General features: G+C 43.4%; 1 protein-coding gene across 1 annotated transcript; it reads right to left on the bottom strand.

Annotated features, from left to right (window-relative positions):
- Nucleotides 1–552: 552 nt before the first annotated feature.
- SYS1 (SYS1 golgi trafficking protein) lies at nt 553–9,121 on the bottom strand. Its single transcript, XM_081195553.1, has 4 exons — nt 8,957–9,121; nt 7,474–7,734; nt 3,402–3,469; nt 553–2,087 (listed from the first exon to the last, which is right to left on the bottom strand). The coding sequence occupies exons 2-4, from the start codon at nt 7,633–7,635 to the stop codon at nt 1,847–1,849; spliced, it is 471 nt and encodes a 156-aa protein (XP_081051679.1). The 5' UTR covers nt 7,636–7,734; nt 8,957–9,121; the 3' UTR covers nt 553–1,846.
- Nucleotides 9,122–17,003: the final 7,882 nt, after the last annotated feature.

Here is a 17,003-nt window from a genome sequence, read left to right as displayed (position 1 = left end):
TCTGCCCCACTGCATTAAAGCGCTGTCAGAGAAATGCTAGACTGCAGCTTTTCCTATCACATAATAGCAGGCTCTAGAAAGCAAGCAATGCCATCTAGTGGCAAAGTGGCGATAGGCAACTGTTATTGAACACAGTGTGTAGCAGGGAAAGTAAATGTGTGGAGCTCTGGATGTGGTTAGACTGCAACTCCCATCAGCTCCAGTTGAGTATTATGGGAAATGGACTCCAGAAACATGAAGAGGACACGTTAGCCAGCCCTCATGTACAGCATGTTCATGACCTAACACTGAATTGTAAACCATGTTGCTGTATTTTTAATGAAAAGTGCAGTCTATAAATATTTCAATAAATAAATAAACAAAGAACACTGGAAAAGGGGCTTTTTGACTCAGAAGTTTTCCCCAATCATAAAGACAGCATAGAAAAAGACCTGCCTTCTGCTAAATGTAATACCTAAGGATGGGAAGCAAAACATTTAATCCAGGGCGAAACTTCTGTTTGCAAAGGATTGCCAGATGAAATTCAGAAAAGGCATCACAGAAACAAAGAGCTTTTGAGAGTCAGTTTATCGAGTTCTATATGCAAAATTATCCCCCTAACCATTACAAACCAAGCATTAACTTACCAATATAACTTATACAAACCAATACCACCAACAAATATTTATGTACAAAGAAAGGCTCAGTGGCACGTCTGAAAATAAGTTCATTGTGAAAAACCCATAGTTCCATTAACAGCTGCAACCGGCTGTTACAGATTAACTCTCTCTTCCAAACCTTCCAAACCTTTTAAAATAGGAGAGTTTTGACTGTGTATGACAGGGGCGCTCAGGCCTCTGTGCGTAGGAGACAACGGAAGCTGCATGTTTCTCTTAATCTGGTTCAGTTAAAAAACTCATTAATAGTCCTGTTCTTTATATGCTAACACAGCCTCGTATAACAAAAAAGGACAGTGTCCTTGATTATAAATACTAGAATCTGATGATCAGAGAAAAGGAAGTACATTCATGGAAATACTATAAACAAGAAGGCTCTTCTGAAGCATTTCAGCCCACAGCTAGCCCTCTTTGTTGGCCGGCGGGCCAACTTGCTGCATGCCATTTTTTTCCTTGAAGATGGTAGATTTAAAGTTTCGATGATGTGACTTCCAGGATGATCTTCCTGTCTGATGGCTCCCTTTCCTCCCCTGTTGCTATATAAAATAACAGGATAACCCTGCCTGATCAATAAGCTGCGAAACTGCAATGGACAATGAGAGTCTTTATTTGCTTTGCCAAAAATCAGTCTCTACAATCCAATAAATATTGTCACTTTCCTCTTCACCTTTAGCCAAACCTTCTATAATCACAGCAGCCAAGTGAGAAATACTTCCTACCTTGTCTGATCTCCTTGATTTTTTTTTAAATTTCAAAAGACAGTTGGAAGGAAAATAGATACGAGATGTACTGGGGAGGGAGCAGAATGGAGCTTTTATTGTGCATTGCGTGAAGTCAACTGCCTGGGTATTGTCCATATTGAAGAAAATGACAGTTCCAGTTCCGGCAACCCAGTGTTCATCTCACAAAAGCAGTCCAGCTCCTGTTGCTTTGTTGTCCAACGCTGAATCTGTTCTGAGCTGCATGGGCAAAATGGGTGTGTCTACCCAAGCAACAAAGTGTGCTTTATCAAAATCTGATTTGTCCCATGTTGTACCCATGGATGCATCACAAACCTTTCGCGCAAGATTATTTAAAAGTTAGAACTGACATGCTGGGTTGCTTCAAATACATTCTCATGTATCCTGTGTTAGCACCAAGATGAGGAAGCCGTAGGGAAGAGAGAGAGAGAGACAGCATCTTCCGAGGGTCTATACGTTGGATTTGGGGGTTGAATTTAATGGAATCTCCTTCAGTTCTGTTCGCATACAAAGGTATTCCCCAATCACAGCCATGAGTGCCGTGCACACAGTATGTACAAGCCACCACGTCAAAGCCGTTGGAAAGTGCGCGTTGTAAATCCAGCAGCCCAGCAGGTGGAAAAAGTGAATGGTGACTGTGAAATCCAAGCACTGCTTTCCTCGCCGAATGAAATACAGCAAGCCTATGGCACTGTAAAGGGGAGGGGAGAGAAGATTTTACCTGAAACTGTAGCATTCAAGAAAGAAGAAATTCAGCAACAGAAAGTTTTCAGACACTTTTATATTTATCCTGCACTAAGCAGTACAAGAGTTATCTTAGAATCATAGAATTGTAGAGTTGGCAGGGATCCTGAGGGTCATCTAGTCTAACCCCTTGCAATGCGGGAATCTCAATGAGATCATACATGGCAGATGGACATCCAACCACTACTTTAAAACCTCCAAGGAAGGAGAGTCCACCACCTCCTGAGGGAGTCTGTTCCACTGTCCAACAGCTCTTACTGTAAGAGAGTTTTTCCTGGTGTTTATTAGTCAGAATCTCTTTTCTTGTAATTTATATCCATTAGTTTGGGTCCCAGCCTCCAGAGCTGGAGAAAACAAGCTTGCTCCATGTGGGGACTTTTTAATTAAGTTTTCAAACCTTGGAACTCTAAGGCTATAGCTCTCTGTTCTTCTTATTTACATGTAAGGTATTTTTAGGCTGTTAGGAATATTTATGGCTGAAAACCTTTGATCTGGCACCTTCTCTTCCTCTCCTGGCTGCTCTTGAGGTACAACATATCTCTCTTGTGAGAGGGTGGAAGACTATAAATACTCATGTTCATATGCCTTAAAGGACAGCAGCTATTTGGCTGATATTTCAAAGAAATGTGGAGCACCGACTTGTTCCAAGCCCTGGAGCTCTTGATCACGTGTCCTTATCCTCTCTTTGCCCATTCTCTTTCCCCAGATTTATTAAACCTTTCTGAGACTTTCCTCTAGCCCTCTCTTGCTTTTATTCCTTTGAACAACTCTTTCTTCCAAACCTGCTTTTCAATATTTCTCCCTTCCCTTTGCCTTGGGCTTCTCCTTCCTGTTTTCCTATCCCTCATCTTCCACCCATTTTCCCCAAGAACTTACTTTTTGCCCTGTCCATCTATAGAGTCTGAGCAGTTCAACCAATAGCAGCCAGAGATTTAAGACAGGTTAGTCAATCCCTACAAGCAGCTTTCTCGCAACATTCCTTAGCACAGGTCTAGGCAAGGTGGTGCCCTCCAAATATTGTGGATTGCAGCTCCTATCATTCCCAACCATTGGCCACGCTGGTTGGGCGCTGATGGAAGTAGTTCTAAACATCTGAAGGATACCATGTTAGCTATGCCTGATTCTGCATTACAACACAGACTGTGAGAATACTACGGTTTTCAGTAAAGGATATTTGATTCCTGGAAAAAATGTTTATACTTGAAAGAAGCAAAATGGCGATCAGAAGTGTCAGAAATGCACATCCAAAAAGCCAACTTACCAAGAAAGTGCATTCAGGATAAAAGCCATCATGGCAAGTCTGCCAGGTGAGGTGGAGAACCCCAAAACCTGCACAGGGTTACAAGGAGAGAAACAGCCACTGGGATAAATTGGAAACCAAGTCAAGATTTATTTGACTCCTCTTCCCCATCCATGCATTCCATTCAACATAATGCTTCGTTTACCTTCAAGGCAGAAAAACAATTTCTTTTTCTAGGAGTGCAGATTTGTATGTACAAGTTTAATTATATCTACAAAAATGAGCCAAGGCTGAGTTTTTGTTGTTGTTGTTGTTATTACTACTACTGCTGCTGCTACTATTATTAGTTAATTTTATATACTGCCCTTTATCCGAAGATCATAAGGCAGTTTACAATATAAAAACACAAAAATACATACCATAACAAGAAGCAAAACAATAACCCTTCAGTAAATGAATAAAATCACAAGGGATATTGATACAATACTAGAATGGTATTATATCTTTTGCAAAAGTTGCCCAATGGCTGAAGTGGGTTCCATTTGCTTCTACAGAACAGATCAGTGTAAGTTTTGAGGCTAAAACCCACTCCTCCCTATCTGAAACTGCATAAATTACACACAACATTTTCTTGATTTTGTGAAATTCCAAAGGATCTGAAGCAGTGGTTCCCAAACTTGCACCCCACCTCCACTGAGCCACTTGAAAATTGCTGATATTCTCGGTGGACCACTAATTGATTCCCCCCCCTGCCAGTTGTAATATTTGTAATACACCCTGCTAAGATACTGTGATATCTTTAATTGTACTTTTCTTGCTTCTTCTTCTTTTTGTATGGCAATTGAAATTCCATAGAATTCAAATTGCAATACAATAAAATGCAATATAAGAAATAAAAAGCATTAAAAATACAACCAATATGCAAACATACCACTGACAACCTTCAAAAAGCTTGTTGACCAATAGTGGTCCACACACCACTGTCTGGAACCCCCCGATCTAAAATACAACTCAGTGGTTAAAGTTTTCAACATAGGCAATCCAGCCAAGATAAATCAACGTCTACATGAGCCTCCGTCACCAGTTATATTCATAGAAAGGACTGAATAGAGGGGCCAACTGTCACAGTACACTAACTGCAGTTTTTCGGCAACTCAGAACTGAAAACTTACAATTGCCACCAAAATCCAGGCTATCATAAATCACTACCTCATGCAGTTTGCCAAGGTCAGCAGGCAGCGATAAGGCACGCTCGACAGAGTCCCTAAGCTGGTCATCATTTCTGCTTACAAAAGTTGGAAAACAGCAGAGTTGCAGACAGCACAGGCAAAAGTCCTTCTCTTTCAAACATGCAGCATTGTAACCATTGCTGTCTATGCATTGGACAGACTTCAACAGAGATGGGCAGGTGTCAAACTTCTTCCTGCCCTATTCTCCCAATAGAGATGAGGACAGAAAGCACAGAGATCCCAAACGAAACCTACATTACAGTACTGCGGTGCTCAAAGCCAATCTGATGGTGAGAGCTATGAGAAGGTCTGGCTCTAATATCCCTGGGTGGAATTCAGTTGTGAGAGTGGGCTTCCACTGGTGTCCATGGAATTCAGTTTCCTCTCTTCACACCTGTAATGTCCCATGCACCCCGCAAAAAAATCTGAGAGAAACCCTGTATAGCTGGACAGTAGCCTCCTATACAAAGGTAAAACTCACATCCACTGCTCTGTCCATGTCTGCTTCTCACCCTGCCCATCACTAGCACCACCAGCATGTGGCCCTCAGAATGCTTCTCCCAAAGGGAATGTGGCTCCTGGGCTTACAAAGGTTTCCCACCACTGGGCTAAGACAAGGTTCTCTCCTCCCAGCCTGTGACTTCACAATATGCACTACTGGATCCACTACACAATATCCACTACAGGCTCACTTCCACTCAGTAGCTTCAGAGAGGGGAGTAGTTCTCATGTCCCTGCTCATGGGCTTCTTGGTTGGCCACCATGGGAAACAGGACACGGGACTAGATAGAATACCCAGCAGGGATCTTCTTGTGTTCTTATGAGAGAGATAACTGGGGCAGAAACAAGCAGTTGGGTTTTCGTCTCTACAGAGGTCTTCTTCTGCCATTTAGGCTTGCGTTTACTCTTCTGTACTTCAAAGCCTCAGCTGGGGCTAGAAAGAGGAAGTTATGGCAGAGGAGTATAAGGCTGGGGAGGAATATGCTGTTGAAGTGAATTGGCTCCCTTCCCCAGTCATGGCCACTTCACCCCCAGGGCTGGCTGCAGGTTAAGAGGAGTTCAATTGGATCAGATAAGGGGCCACATAGTTCAGATTTGGTTTGAAACAGTGGCTAGCCTGATGCCATAGCCAATAGCAATTGATAAAATTATGTAACAGGAGTGGAGAGTCTTTTTCAGCCTACAGGTACATTCCTTCATAGCCAACCTTCCAGGAGACAGATGCTGGTGGTGGGTAGGGCCAGAGACAAAAGTGGGTGGAGCAACTGATGTAACTCGCACTTTTTATAGTAGACTACGTTCCATCCAGGTAAGAGTTTTCTACACACTCTTCTGTCCATCCAGGCAAGCAAAAGGCATGATCATAGTTCAAGGACAGATGCAGCCAGGCAAAGGAGAGGCACAGTGCACTCTCTAGATTTGTCTTATCTTTTCAGACTCCATCGGAGAGACTGTTTTATGGGCATGTAACCATCCCAGGCAGTCTCACTCACTCCAAAGAAAGAACACCACAGAACTTTCCCACAGCTGATGTGCCCTGTAACATTGTCTCTACTTAAACATTTAAATCCAAATCCTTGATCTGACATCACAAGAAACTTTGGGTAGTGATAAAAGTGAATTGTTGTATTCAGAGTTTTCTTCTGTAGAAATGATACAAAACACCAGGAATAACCATTATAGTGAAAAAAACACATGAAGGTAGGTGGAGGAAACTGCCCTTTCGGGGAGAAATATTCAACTGACTTCATACAAACTTTTACAAGGTCACACACGACAGACCATTTTGGGTTCTTGTTCTTTGATGCTATTTCTAGTTTGGTAATAGTGTTGGAATAGAGGATTGTTAGAAGAACACAGGAAGCTATCTTATACTGATCCAGAGTATTGGCCCATCAAACTCAGTACAGTATTGTTTGCACTAAATGGCATTGACTCTTTGGGTCCCAGACAGGGGACATTCCTAACTCAAGAGGTTGGGGATTGAACTTGGGACCTTCTGCATATGCAAAGCAGAAGTTCTAACACTGAACTATGTGCCCTTTGTTTTATAAGCATTTCCTTTTTCTTTTTGAATGGGAAAACAAGGGAATAAACTTTTTAATAAATAAATGAAAGAAATAATATCTGTTCCTATTAGCAATAACAAAACACAGCATGTCCTCTCCACAATAAACAATATCTAAACAATCATACAAAATCATCTTAATTTTGCTATCGCAAACGCAGCCATTTGCAAAAGTGCAAATTCATTTCTGACAGATCTTGTTATAAACTCGTCTATGCAAGCCAAAAATCTGTATACAAAAGTATGTAAAATTTAAATACAAATGTTACAGAATGCAATCTGTGAAGCTGTGTTAATGTCATACTTGTTTAAATACTGGAGATTAAGAAGGGGAACACACAATCCAGATCACCCTTCCTCTGGACTGAGGAGCTGGTGGTCATGATGTGTATGATTGTGTAGAATAGGAAGCCAGGAGCAAAGGGGTGGCTGGAGGTTGAAGGAGAAGGCTGTCAAGAGTGGTGGGAAAGTCTGACATACTGTCCTGCCACTCCACTGTTATTCACACTGGAGTTCACACTCACATGACTTCCCTCCACTCCTGATCTACGGCACCACAACCCAAACAGGGACAGCGTTTCTTGCACTGGTCAATTCCTTTCCCTTCCAACAACTCTCCATTCACTCTGATCTGCACTTTTAACTCCAACTTCTACCCAGGGATGGGAAAGACTGGCTCAAGGATTTCCCTGGATACCAAAAAGTAGGAGACGTAAACAACAATCCTCTTAGCCTGCAAGGTTGGTTTTCAAAATCTTCTCGCTGTCAGGATTTCCCAAAATGAATAATATCCTACCTCGTAGTTGAAAATCTGATCGAGGGATGGGCTGTTGTGAACTAGGCTGTCCACCACAGCCAACCAGAGCCCAAGCGAGCTATAGTAAATTGCCTGCATGAGGGTAATCTGGGAAAGGATAAGAGCAGGATCCCAAACATAACTGCGGAACTGTGGAGCCATTGCTGAAGCAGGGGCCTGCCCACCGGCTAGGCAAAATCCAGCGATGTCTTAAAGTATCAAGCACACATCTCACTGACTAGAGGCCAGTCGCATCAGCACCTGAAAGTGAACAACAACAAAACAAAACATGTTACTCCAACCGAAGCTTATGGAAGGGCCCTCCAATCTACCCATTGACCAAAACCCAAAGTGTTCTTTTGGCATCTTCTGGCATTCACATTACTATTCTTTGGTGTGGTCTCCCAAGTGTAGCCCTGAGAGAGGTATGGGAAACCTAACAGAGACAGATTACAAAACAAAAACCTGGGCCTAAGTGTATGTTGCACAGATAGTACTGGGAGTGATAACACAGAAATGGGAGAGAGAGACGGTAAAAGGATACTCACTAGATGAGCATTGCAGGATTAATGCTGTTTTCTGAAAAAAGATTTTAAACCTATCCAACCCTAGGAGTTTGGGACAGGTGAAAATATATTTGACATGAACAAGACAGCCATGTTACAATTGGTACAGCAATTATTTGAGCAGGATCCCGTTCTGTCAACAAAGAATGTAAGAACTGCCTTGTTGTTGTTGTTTAGTCGTTTAGTCGTGTCCGACACTTCATGATCCCATGGACGAGAGCACGCCAGGCACTTCTGTCTTCCACTGCCTCCCGCCTTACTGGATCATAACTAAAGTCCATCGTAAGGTCACATCCCTGCTGGGTCAGATGTCTAGACCAGCATCCCATTCCCCACAGTGGCACAACCAGTTGCCTAAACAGGGAGCCCACAAGCGGGTCAGGAGCACAGCTCAGAAGCAAATCCCCTTCAATATCCCCCATGAAACCTAAATAAATAATAATTACCCCCTTCAACCTGGAAAGCTGCTGACGGTGTAGACATCAACCCTGAGCTGTGTGGACCACACAGTTCCGTCTGGGGATAAAGCAGCTTCCTCTGCTGCTGTGATCCGCAGCAACAGAAGCTTTAAAAAGGCTGAGGTTAAAGATTTAAGGCCGACACGTGGGCGCGCCTTTTCTGAGAAGAGCTTCCAGGGGGTGTGCGTTGGCTTCCTTAAAGGCAAACAGGCAGAAGCCCGACAGGTAGAGCTTCCCCCGTCGTTGCATCACTTAACGGGGAGAAACCAGACCTGCTGGTTTTCCGCCTGTCGCGAAGGTGTTGAAAGAGTTGTGCCAGGCGCTGAGGGGCGCCGAGAGGAGAGAGGGACCATCCCACCAGCCCACAGGGCTTTCCTCAAACCCGGCTCCCACAAACCCGCGCCTGCCGCCCCGTCTCCCTCAGGTTTCCAGCCAACCCTCGCCGCTTTTGCCATTCACCTCTCTCTCGTTGCCGCCGAAGGGTCCCCGAACCGCCGCCGCCCCCGCCCCCGCACTTTCCCAGCCCCAAAACAGCCTCGAGAAACCGCCACAGGGTCCAAACTTCATTCCCGGCCGGCCAGGCCCGTCTTCGCAGCTGACTCTTTTTTCGGCCGACCATAGAGCCAGCCGGCCTCCGGATGCCTAGAATGGCGGCTGGAGGTCGGTGACGTCACGGAGAAACCGACGTGAGCCTGGAGGGGCGCCTTACGGGCGGAAGTGACGTCACATTATAGTAATACGCGCCGTCTGGTCATCAACGGCTTCGCTGATAAACGTATTTCTCTGGTTACGCGCTGTGACGCCTGCTGAAATGCTCAGGCTCCCTAGGTGACGCCACTAAAAAAAAACACCCCAAGAATAATATTCAGGGTGTAAACTTACCCGAGCTAAAGTAGGCGTAGGTTTTCCAGGCAGTTTCCTAGACAGGATGGATGGGAGGTTGTTACAGGCCGCCCAGAGTGGTTGGGGCAACCCAGTCAGATGGGCGGGGCATGTATGGATGTATAAATAAAAAAATAAAATAAAATAAAATAATTACAGTCGCTTTGAAGCAGCTTGAGGTGCCTGCCATCAGCTTCAGCTGGTGTCCTAGCCGCGCCCCCATCTGGACAGGGACAACCTGTGATATACGACATTATGAGAACTATTTTATTATTAGGCTGTCTGCCAGGATGCTTTTTTTAATTGTGTTTTTATTATTATTTTATCATGGATGTTCTGTAATGCGTTTTTAATGTTGCACACCGCCCTGGGAACTTTTGATAAAGGGTGGTATAGAAACTGAATAAATAAGAATAAGAATAATTTTTATTTATACCCCGCCCTCCCCAGCCAAGGCCGGGCTCAGGGCGGCGAACAAGCAATAATAAAAACAAGTTGAATGATTACAACTGAAAAACAAAATTAAAATACAACATTAAAATATTGAAACATTAAAATATTAAAATGTAGCCTCATCGCAGGAGGAGAAAGGAAAAGAAAAAAGAAAGAGAGGGAGGGAGGGAATCAAATTGGCTCCAAGCCAAAGGGCAGGCAGAACAACTCTGTCTTACAGGCCCTGCGGAAAGAAATCAGATCCTGCAGGGCCCTGGTCTCATGAGGCAGAGCGTTCCATCAGGCCGGAGCCAATGTTGAAAAAATAAAATAAAAATAAAAATTAATAAAATAATAAACAAACAAACTACGTTTTGTCTACTATGTTCTGGTACCCTCTAGGTTAGATCACAGTAACGCGTTATACATGGGCCTGCCTCTGAAGACGTTTCAGAAACTTCAACTGGTACATTTGCAGGCTTGAAAGCAACAACAGTCTGAATGAACATCAGTCATACTCAATTGACTGATTTCCATTTCTGGCCACAGATGAACATGGAAACTACAACAGTTTATGCTTCCTTTCTGCTTTCATCAGAATTCTCCAGTACCCCTAGCCAGCATGATGTGACAACAGAGCATATACTCACTGAGTTGTTTGGGGGCTTTCACCCTTTCCGCCTATGAGTATGCACTCCCCTCCTCCCCCCAAAAAATTCCAAAGGCAACTGGTGTAGAATTCAGCAGCCAGGTTGACGGTTTCAGCATATCACACTGATCCTGGCCGAATTGCACCTGGTGTCAATTAGTTTCTGGGCCCAATTCAAAGTGTTGGTTTTGCCTTAAACAGCTAAGGACCACAATAATTAAAGGACTGTCTTTCCTCATATGAACCAACCTGGAACCTGAGATCATCACTTGAAGCCCGTTTTTGAATGCTTCCTCCATGAGATGTTTGGAGGATGGTAACAAAAGAATGGGCCTTTTCTGTGATGGCTTCTCATTTGTGGAATGTTCTCCCCAGGGGGACTCACCTAGTGCCTTCATTACATATCTTTAGGTGCCAGGCAAAAACTTGGCTTTGGCTGATTAATACTCTGTGTTCTTTTAAATGGGTGGGTGGGAGTATTGGTTTGTTCTTGTATTTGTTATAGTCGCTGGATGCCCCCCACCAGGGTTGCTGTAGCTGAATCATGTATTGCAGATCCTTCCTCAAGCTGAGGATGCAGAAGACCCCCAAGGTCATCTCCAACTCATATTTTATTACCTTTTTCATCATTTGCTTACTTTTACATTTATATCCCACCTTTCCCCCAAGGAGCTTGAGGTGGCACACATGGTTGTCCCTCTCCCCCACATTTCCACCCCTCTTTAATCTCCATGAAATTACAGTCAGTAGCACTATAGGAGCATTGGGAGCTCTATGGTTTGTTTACACGATAGGGGCATGAGTCAGTCTGAGACATTTCCGGTATCCTACCCTTCCGTGGACTATAAAGTGAAATGAGTAAGATTGTCCTTGAAGACAGGAACACAAAATAAATCTGGAAGAGGACATTATCTTCTTAATGGATTTGTGAATTCTGATGTGCTGTCTTAGAGGTAAATGTGTGATGTGTTTCTCTGGATGTTGATGGAGCAGTATAGCATGTCCTCTGTATTCAGCTAAATTTGGGTTATTATTATTATTAAAACCCCACCTTTTCACCTGACAGGGCTTTAAGGTTGGTGGTACAATATGAGTGGCAATTTAAAGAGATTGACCTTTGCTGCAGACTGATGTATGTGTATGATCTTTTATTGCTGTTGTTTGTTTTCAACATTACTGAACGATGATTCCACATGATTTACAACCGTGTGCATATTTATTCAAAAATGAGTTCCACTATGAGTAGGCATGCACTGAATGCACAGTTAGTGAAACATTTCCCCTACGGAATAATGATTCTCCACTCTGTACCTTGGAAAAAATGGGAGTACTCTGTAGTACTGTAATGGAGACTGAGATTTGTAGTCTTGTTTTACCAGCAAAGACTGAGCAGCTGTCCGTTCTTTAAAGCATTATTATTAGAGATTTGTTGTAAGCCACCAGCTTTCAGTTTTAGCCTCCATCTGAAATGTGGAGATCATAATATAGTGTATTTGTGCCTCTATCCTTTGTCTTAAGTATGATTACTGCATTACAGTCTTATGTAAGCCACTTCCTCTCAGTCCCCCCCTCCTACTGCAAAATAGGAGTGATAAGAGTTAAGTACATAACCTTACATGGTTGTTATAAGTTACACAGGCTCAGCCCTTCCTCTCCTGCAACTGCAGCACTGTATCAAGATAATAACACTGGACTCTGTTGCAGGGCTGTTGTAAACAACTTTCTGTCAGTGCCAGCACTCTGTTTGTTCTGCGACCTTATTAATTAACTTCTTTACAAGGTTATCATAAGGCACTCTTTTTCTCTCTGAGGCTCCTTCCCTGCATTTAATGCAGGAATAAGATCTCTCAGCTGCCACCACCCACCATCACCCACCTGCAAAGAGAGGACAGTAATACCACACAGCTGATTTCTTTTCCGTATTGGAATTGTCGGGTGGGGGATCTTTCTCACCAATCACCCCCACCCGAAAAAGACCTGGATTTGAAAGAACATCTGCTGCATCAGGCCAATGGCCCATCTAGTCCAGCATTGTGTTCTCACAGTGGCCAACCAGATGTCTGTGGGAAGTCTGCAAGCGGGACCTGAGGACAGGAGCCCTCTCCCATCCTGTCTTTTCCAGTAATTCAGAAGCATTACTGCCTCCAACCCTAGAAATCCTGCTTCTATTTTTTTCCCTTTCATTCTTTCTTTGGGAGAGATGCAATTCTCCAGAATCATAGCTGTGATAGTGTTTTGGATTTCTCTGTTGTCTCCTTTGGGCAGTTGTTAGTTTTATTGCAACAAAAATGCAGGGGGAGGGAGCCATAAATCCGATGTGGGGGCAAATGGGAAAGAACAATACAGAGAGTGCTTTGCATTTGCTCACACCCATATTCTGTATATTGGATAAACAGGCCAAACCCTATGCCAAAGGATAAATGGACATAAATTTGACATCAGGAATCACAAGACAGAGGAGCCAGTAGGAGAACACTTCAAACTCCCAGGACATTCAGTACAGGATCTCAAAGCAGCTGTCTTAATATAAAAGAATTTCAGAAACAGACTTGAAAGAGAAGATGCTGACATCACTAAAGTGAAAACTATGGAGAGACCTGGTCTTAATAGAGATATTGGATTCCTGTCTCCTTACATATGCTAATCCTACCCCTTGCTTTTTCCTGTAGAACTAACTGCAGTCGTTAACAATCGTCAACAGGTTTACCATATACCCACTGAGTCAATCACCCATCTGAGAGCCAAGTAAGATTGTCTTCTATGAACATGGTCTTAATGGTTAGTCCATAAGTGACTGTGGAGGCCAATTCTAGATCCACACATCCTTCTACAGTGGGGACATAGGTTTCCGGGTGGGAGTTGATCATGGTGAAGGTTTGCCAAACATGCCACCTTCTTAGCACGTTTCTACCTTTCATCCTGAGTCTGAGTGTTTTCAAAGCCCATGACACCTTTGGTAAAGGCTGTTCTTCAGTTGGAGCGCTTGCAGGCCAGTGTTTCCCAATTGTTGGTGTTTATACTACATTTTTTAAGATTTGCCTTGAGAGAGTCTTTAAACCTCGTTTGTTGACCACAAGCATTACTCTTTCCATTTTTAAGTTTGGAATAGAGGCATCTGAATAAAGCTGATGTTGAAGAATCATTGCTTTGACACTTGTGATCTTTGCTTCTTCCAGTACACTGACATTAGTTCGCCTGTATTCCCAAGTGATAGGTACATTTTTTTAGAGACATCATTGATGGAATCTTTTGAGGAGTTGGAGATGGCGTTTATAAGTAGTCCATGTTTCACAAGCATACAGTAAGGTTGGTAGTACAATAGCTTTGTAAATTGGCAGAGTTTGGTGGCAAGGTCCGCTGTGGTTTTATTGCCACCAAACTCTGCCAATTTGTCCTTACCCACAACAACTTCAAATTCGGTGATGACCTGTTCCTTCAGATCAGCGGCACAGCAATGGGCACCCGCATGGCCCCACAGTATGCCAACATCTTCATGGCAGATTTAGAACAACGTTTCCTGAACTCCTACCCACTCAAACCTCTCTTGTACCTGCGATACATTGACGATATTTTTATCATCTGGACACATGGTCAACAGACCCTGGACACCTTTCACCAGAAATTTAATGATTTTCACCCCACAATCAACCTTACAATGAATCAATCTATGCAAGAAATACATTTTTTGGACACTACTATAAAAATACAGGATGGGCGCATAGACACCACCTTTAAGGTGCTACTGGAAGGAATTTTTTTACTTCATTTGGGAAAAAGCTGCACTCGCCAAGCTCAGGCGATGCTGGATTTCAGCATCATTGTCGACCCTTGTGGAAAGGTAACTCTCCTGTGGATTCCAGCAACCGTTATTCAGAATCATATTTCCTCTGACAGTGGCCCTCAGGATTAGTAGCCATTGATAGCATTATCCTCCATGAGTATTTTGAATCACTTGACTCCTGGAAGTGAGAGCTGAATAAATCTCATCAAGGGGAGGCTCACATGTTAACTGTATGCAGTCTGAGCCATATTGAGCAAGATTGTTTTAGCGGCTCCTTGATGAGATTTGATTTTCAGTGCTGTGACTCATAATGTGTTGGGCCTTAATAATTGTTTCTTGTTCCTCTTTCCTTTGGCAGATAGGTAGTCACAGACTGACACATCTGAAAAAGTAACCTCATGCATGTTCTACGTGCGGCTGCCTGCGGGATGGACTTCTGAATGAAGATGCACAGGATCAGACTGCTAATGTTGTTGTTTATCCTTTCTTTGAAGACTTTCAAATAAGATAATTCCACCTTCTGCTCTGTACTGATCTTGCATTTACTTTGCCAGTTAGTGTCAGATTTATGCACAAACTACAGTTTAGGGCCTCAGATTATGAGTGGCCTCTTAAGTGCAAAAGTACCACTAGTAAGATAGTTTTTAGTTGCATCATTGTGTATGTACTAGCATATATGCAAATTTATTCTATTTTCATTAGGATAATACATGGGGGGGGGGGCTTAATGCGGTGGGGCCTCTTAAACTTGGCATTGCTTAGGGCTTGCTCTGAGCATGTCTTAATCCAGCCCTATTGCCAGAGCTGAAGTAATTTAAATCATGGGTCAAGCCACCAGAAGTTGTGGCGTCTGCTCTAATTCAAAAGGCTTTATCCCAGGCATCTAGAGGCTGATTGTGAGACAGACCGTAATTCCGTGGCAGGGCACGCGCTAAGATTCAGTGCCTGCATTTTCCATTGAAGAACCTTAGAACAGGTTCTGTGGCCCAATGAGGAGAAGAACAAGGAATCACCCCCTTTCCATTCCATTATGGAATTTGACCAGACTGGCAATTGTCTCTTGGTGATGGGCCAGCATCTTCCTCTAGGTTATCTTAAGGCACGCAGGGTGCACAAGCATACAGCTCTGTCCTACAACATCTTGCCAACACTTCCTGCCTCTCCCAACCGGTACCTGCCAGCTCACTCTGCCCAGTGGTAGGGCAGGTCTTGCTTGAGGAAATGGGTGATGAGAAGTCCCACTGCCTGAAATCCTGGAGAGCCACTGAAGGTCAAAATAGTCCTGAGCTATATGGACAAACAATCTGACATAAGAACATAGGACTAATAAATGCACCCGATGTGCAAGAGGCCCATGAATTGTACAGTTATATGTTTTCTTGAGTCATAGCGGTCTGAAAGAATAATTGGGAATGATTCCTCTTTTGTACAGTACCTTTTGGTAGACGGCTGGATCAGGCCAATGACCCGTCTACTCTAGTATCCTGTTCTCACAGTGGCAAACCACATGCCTGTGGGAAGCACACAAGCAGGACCTGAACTCAAGAGCACTTTCCCCAGTATAAACATAATGACCACATATATGGCATTTTCCCATTGTGGTTACATGGTGTCATTGGAAGCAGACTGTGGGCATATGACCCATCTGCAGGACCATAGGCTCTGTGGTTAAGGTGTGGTCAGCCTTGGTTCACATGAAGTTCAGAACTCTAGTTGAAATCCGGAATGGCTTAAGGAAGTGCAAGCCTTGGGAAATCCAAAATGAAGGCTGTTTATCAAGAGCACATTTTTGTCAATGTGATTCATGTATGTTTGCAGTTTAGTCTGCAGGAAATGTTGGCATTTCATCACACAGAGCATGTAGCACAATGGCCTGCTTTTTTTACATAGTATGGTTTCTAACACTTCCAGTATCCTGGAGCTGTGCGCTTTTTTAAAAAAAGATTCTTACCATTCAGCATTTTGTATTCACAGATTTATTCCTTGTCCTTTTCTCCCAAAAGGGACCTCCATGAAAACTTACAGTATGATAATAAACATTATCCGAACCAGTCATATAAAAATCCATTAAATGGCAAATAGTGTTACAAAATTCCATAAATTGCCCTTGTTTTATCCTCCCTCCTCTAAATGATCTGGAAACAAGAACAACATTCCATCTTTTCCCCAAGTTGTTGTACATGGTTCTCCCCCTCCCTACACCTGCCATGTTCAGGTAAAATGCAGAAACTGTGTCTTGCTTCACTGGCCACTGCTGTCATCTTTATGGGATAGTGGTTGGAGTGATGGACTAGGACTTGGGAGACCAGTTCCTCACTCAGCCATGAATCTCACTGGGTGACCTTGAGCCAAGTCACTCTTTCAGCCTAACCTACTTTCACAGGATTGTTGCGAGCATAAAATGAAGAGGGGGAGACCAGTGTATATCACACTGAGCTCCTTGGAGGGAAGGTGGGATATAAATATAATGATAAAATAAATGTTACTGCAGTCTATGATTGTTGGAAATTGTCCTAATTGGTGTGTAAGCACTGGGTGGGTAGGTAGAACTATGCATGCTACTCTGAGGTCCTTGGACAAAGTGGAAGATATGAATAACTTAACATACTTTACAATGGACATTTGAATATTACGTTGTGTGCCAGGGGGAAAATCTGGATGAATCCTGTTTTCTTAATCAAACCTACTTACTTCACACATCTCCCACTCTCTCAGCCCTCCTGCTCCCACACCGTAGGGAATCAGTTCCTACAATCTGGGAA

This window comes from Podarcis bocagei (genome assembly GCF_964188305.1).
Source record: "Podarcis bocagei genome assembly, chromosome: 5".
In the NCBI taxonomy this organism is placed as follows: Eukaryota; Metazoa; Chordata; class Lepidosauria; order Squamata; family Lacertidae; genus Podarcis; species Podarcis bocagei.
The sequence above is the reverse complement of the archived record's forward strand: the minus strand, read 5'-3'. Positions and strand labels throughout refer to the sequence as shown.

Bases quoted from the DNA above. Each gene is read 5' to 3' on its own strand.
- SYS1 (XM_081195553.1), bottom strand. From the start codon at position 7,635: ATGGCTCCACAGTTCCGCAGTTATGTTTGGGATCCTGCTCTTATCCTT. The intron at 3,470-7,473 runs GTAGGATATTAT...AACCCTGTGCAG, and splicing joins ATCAGATTTTCAACTACGAG to GTTTTGGGGTTCTCCACCTC. The intron at 2,088-3,401 runs GTAAGTTGGCTT...TCCCCTTTACAG, and splicing joins ATCCTGAATGCACTTTCTTG to TGCCATAGGCTTGCTGTATT.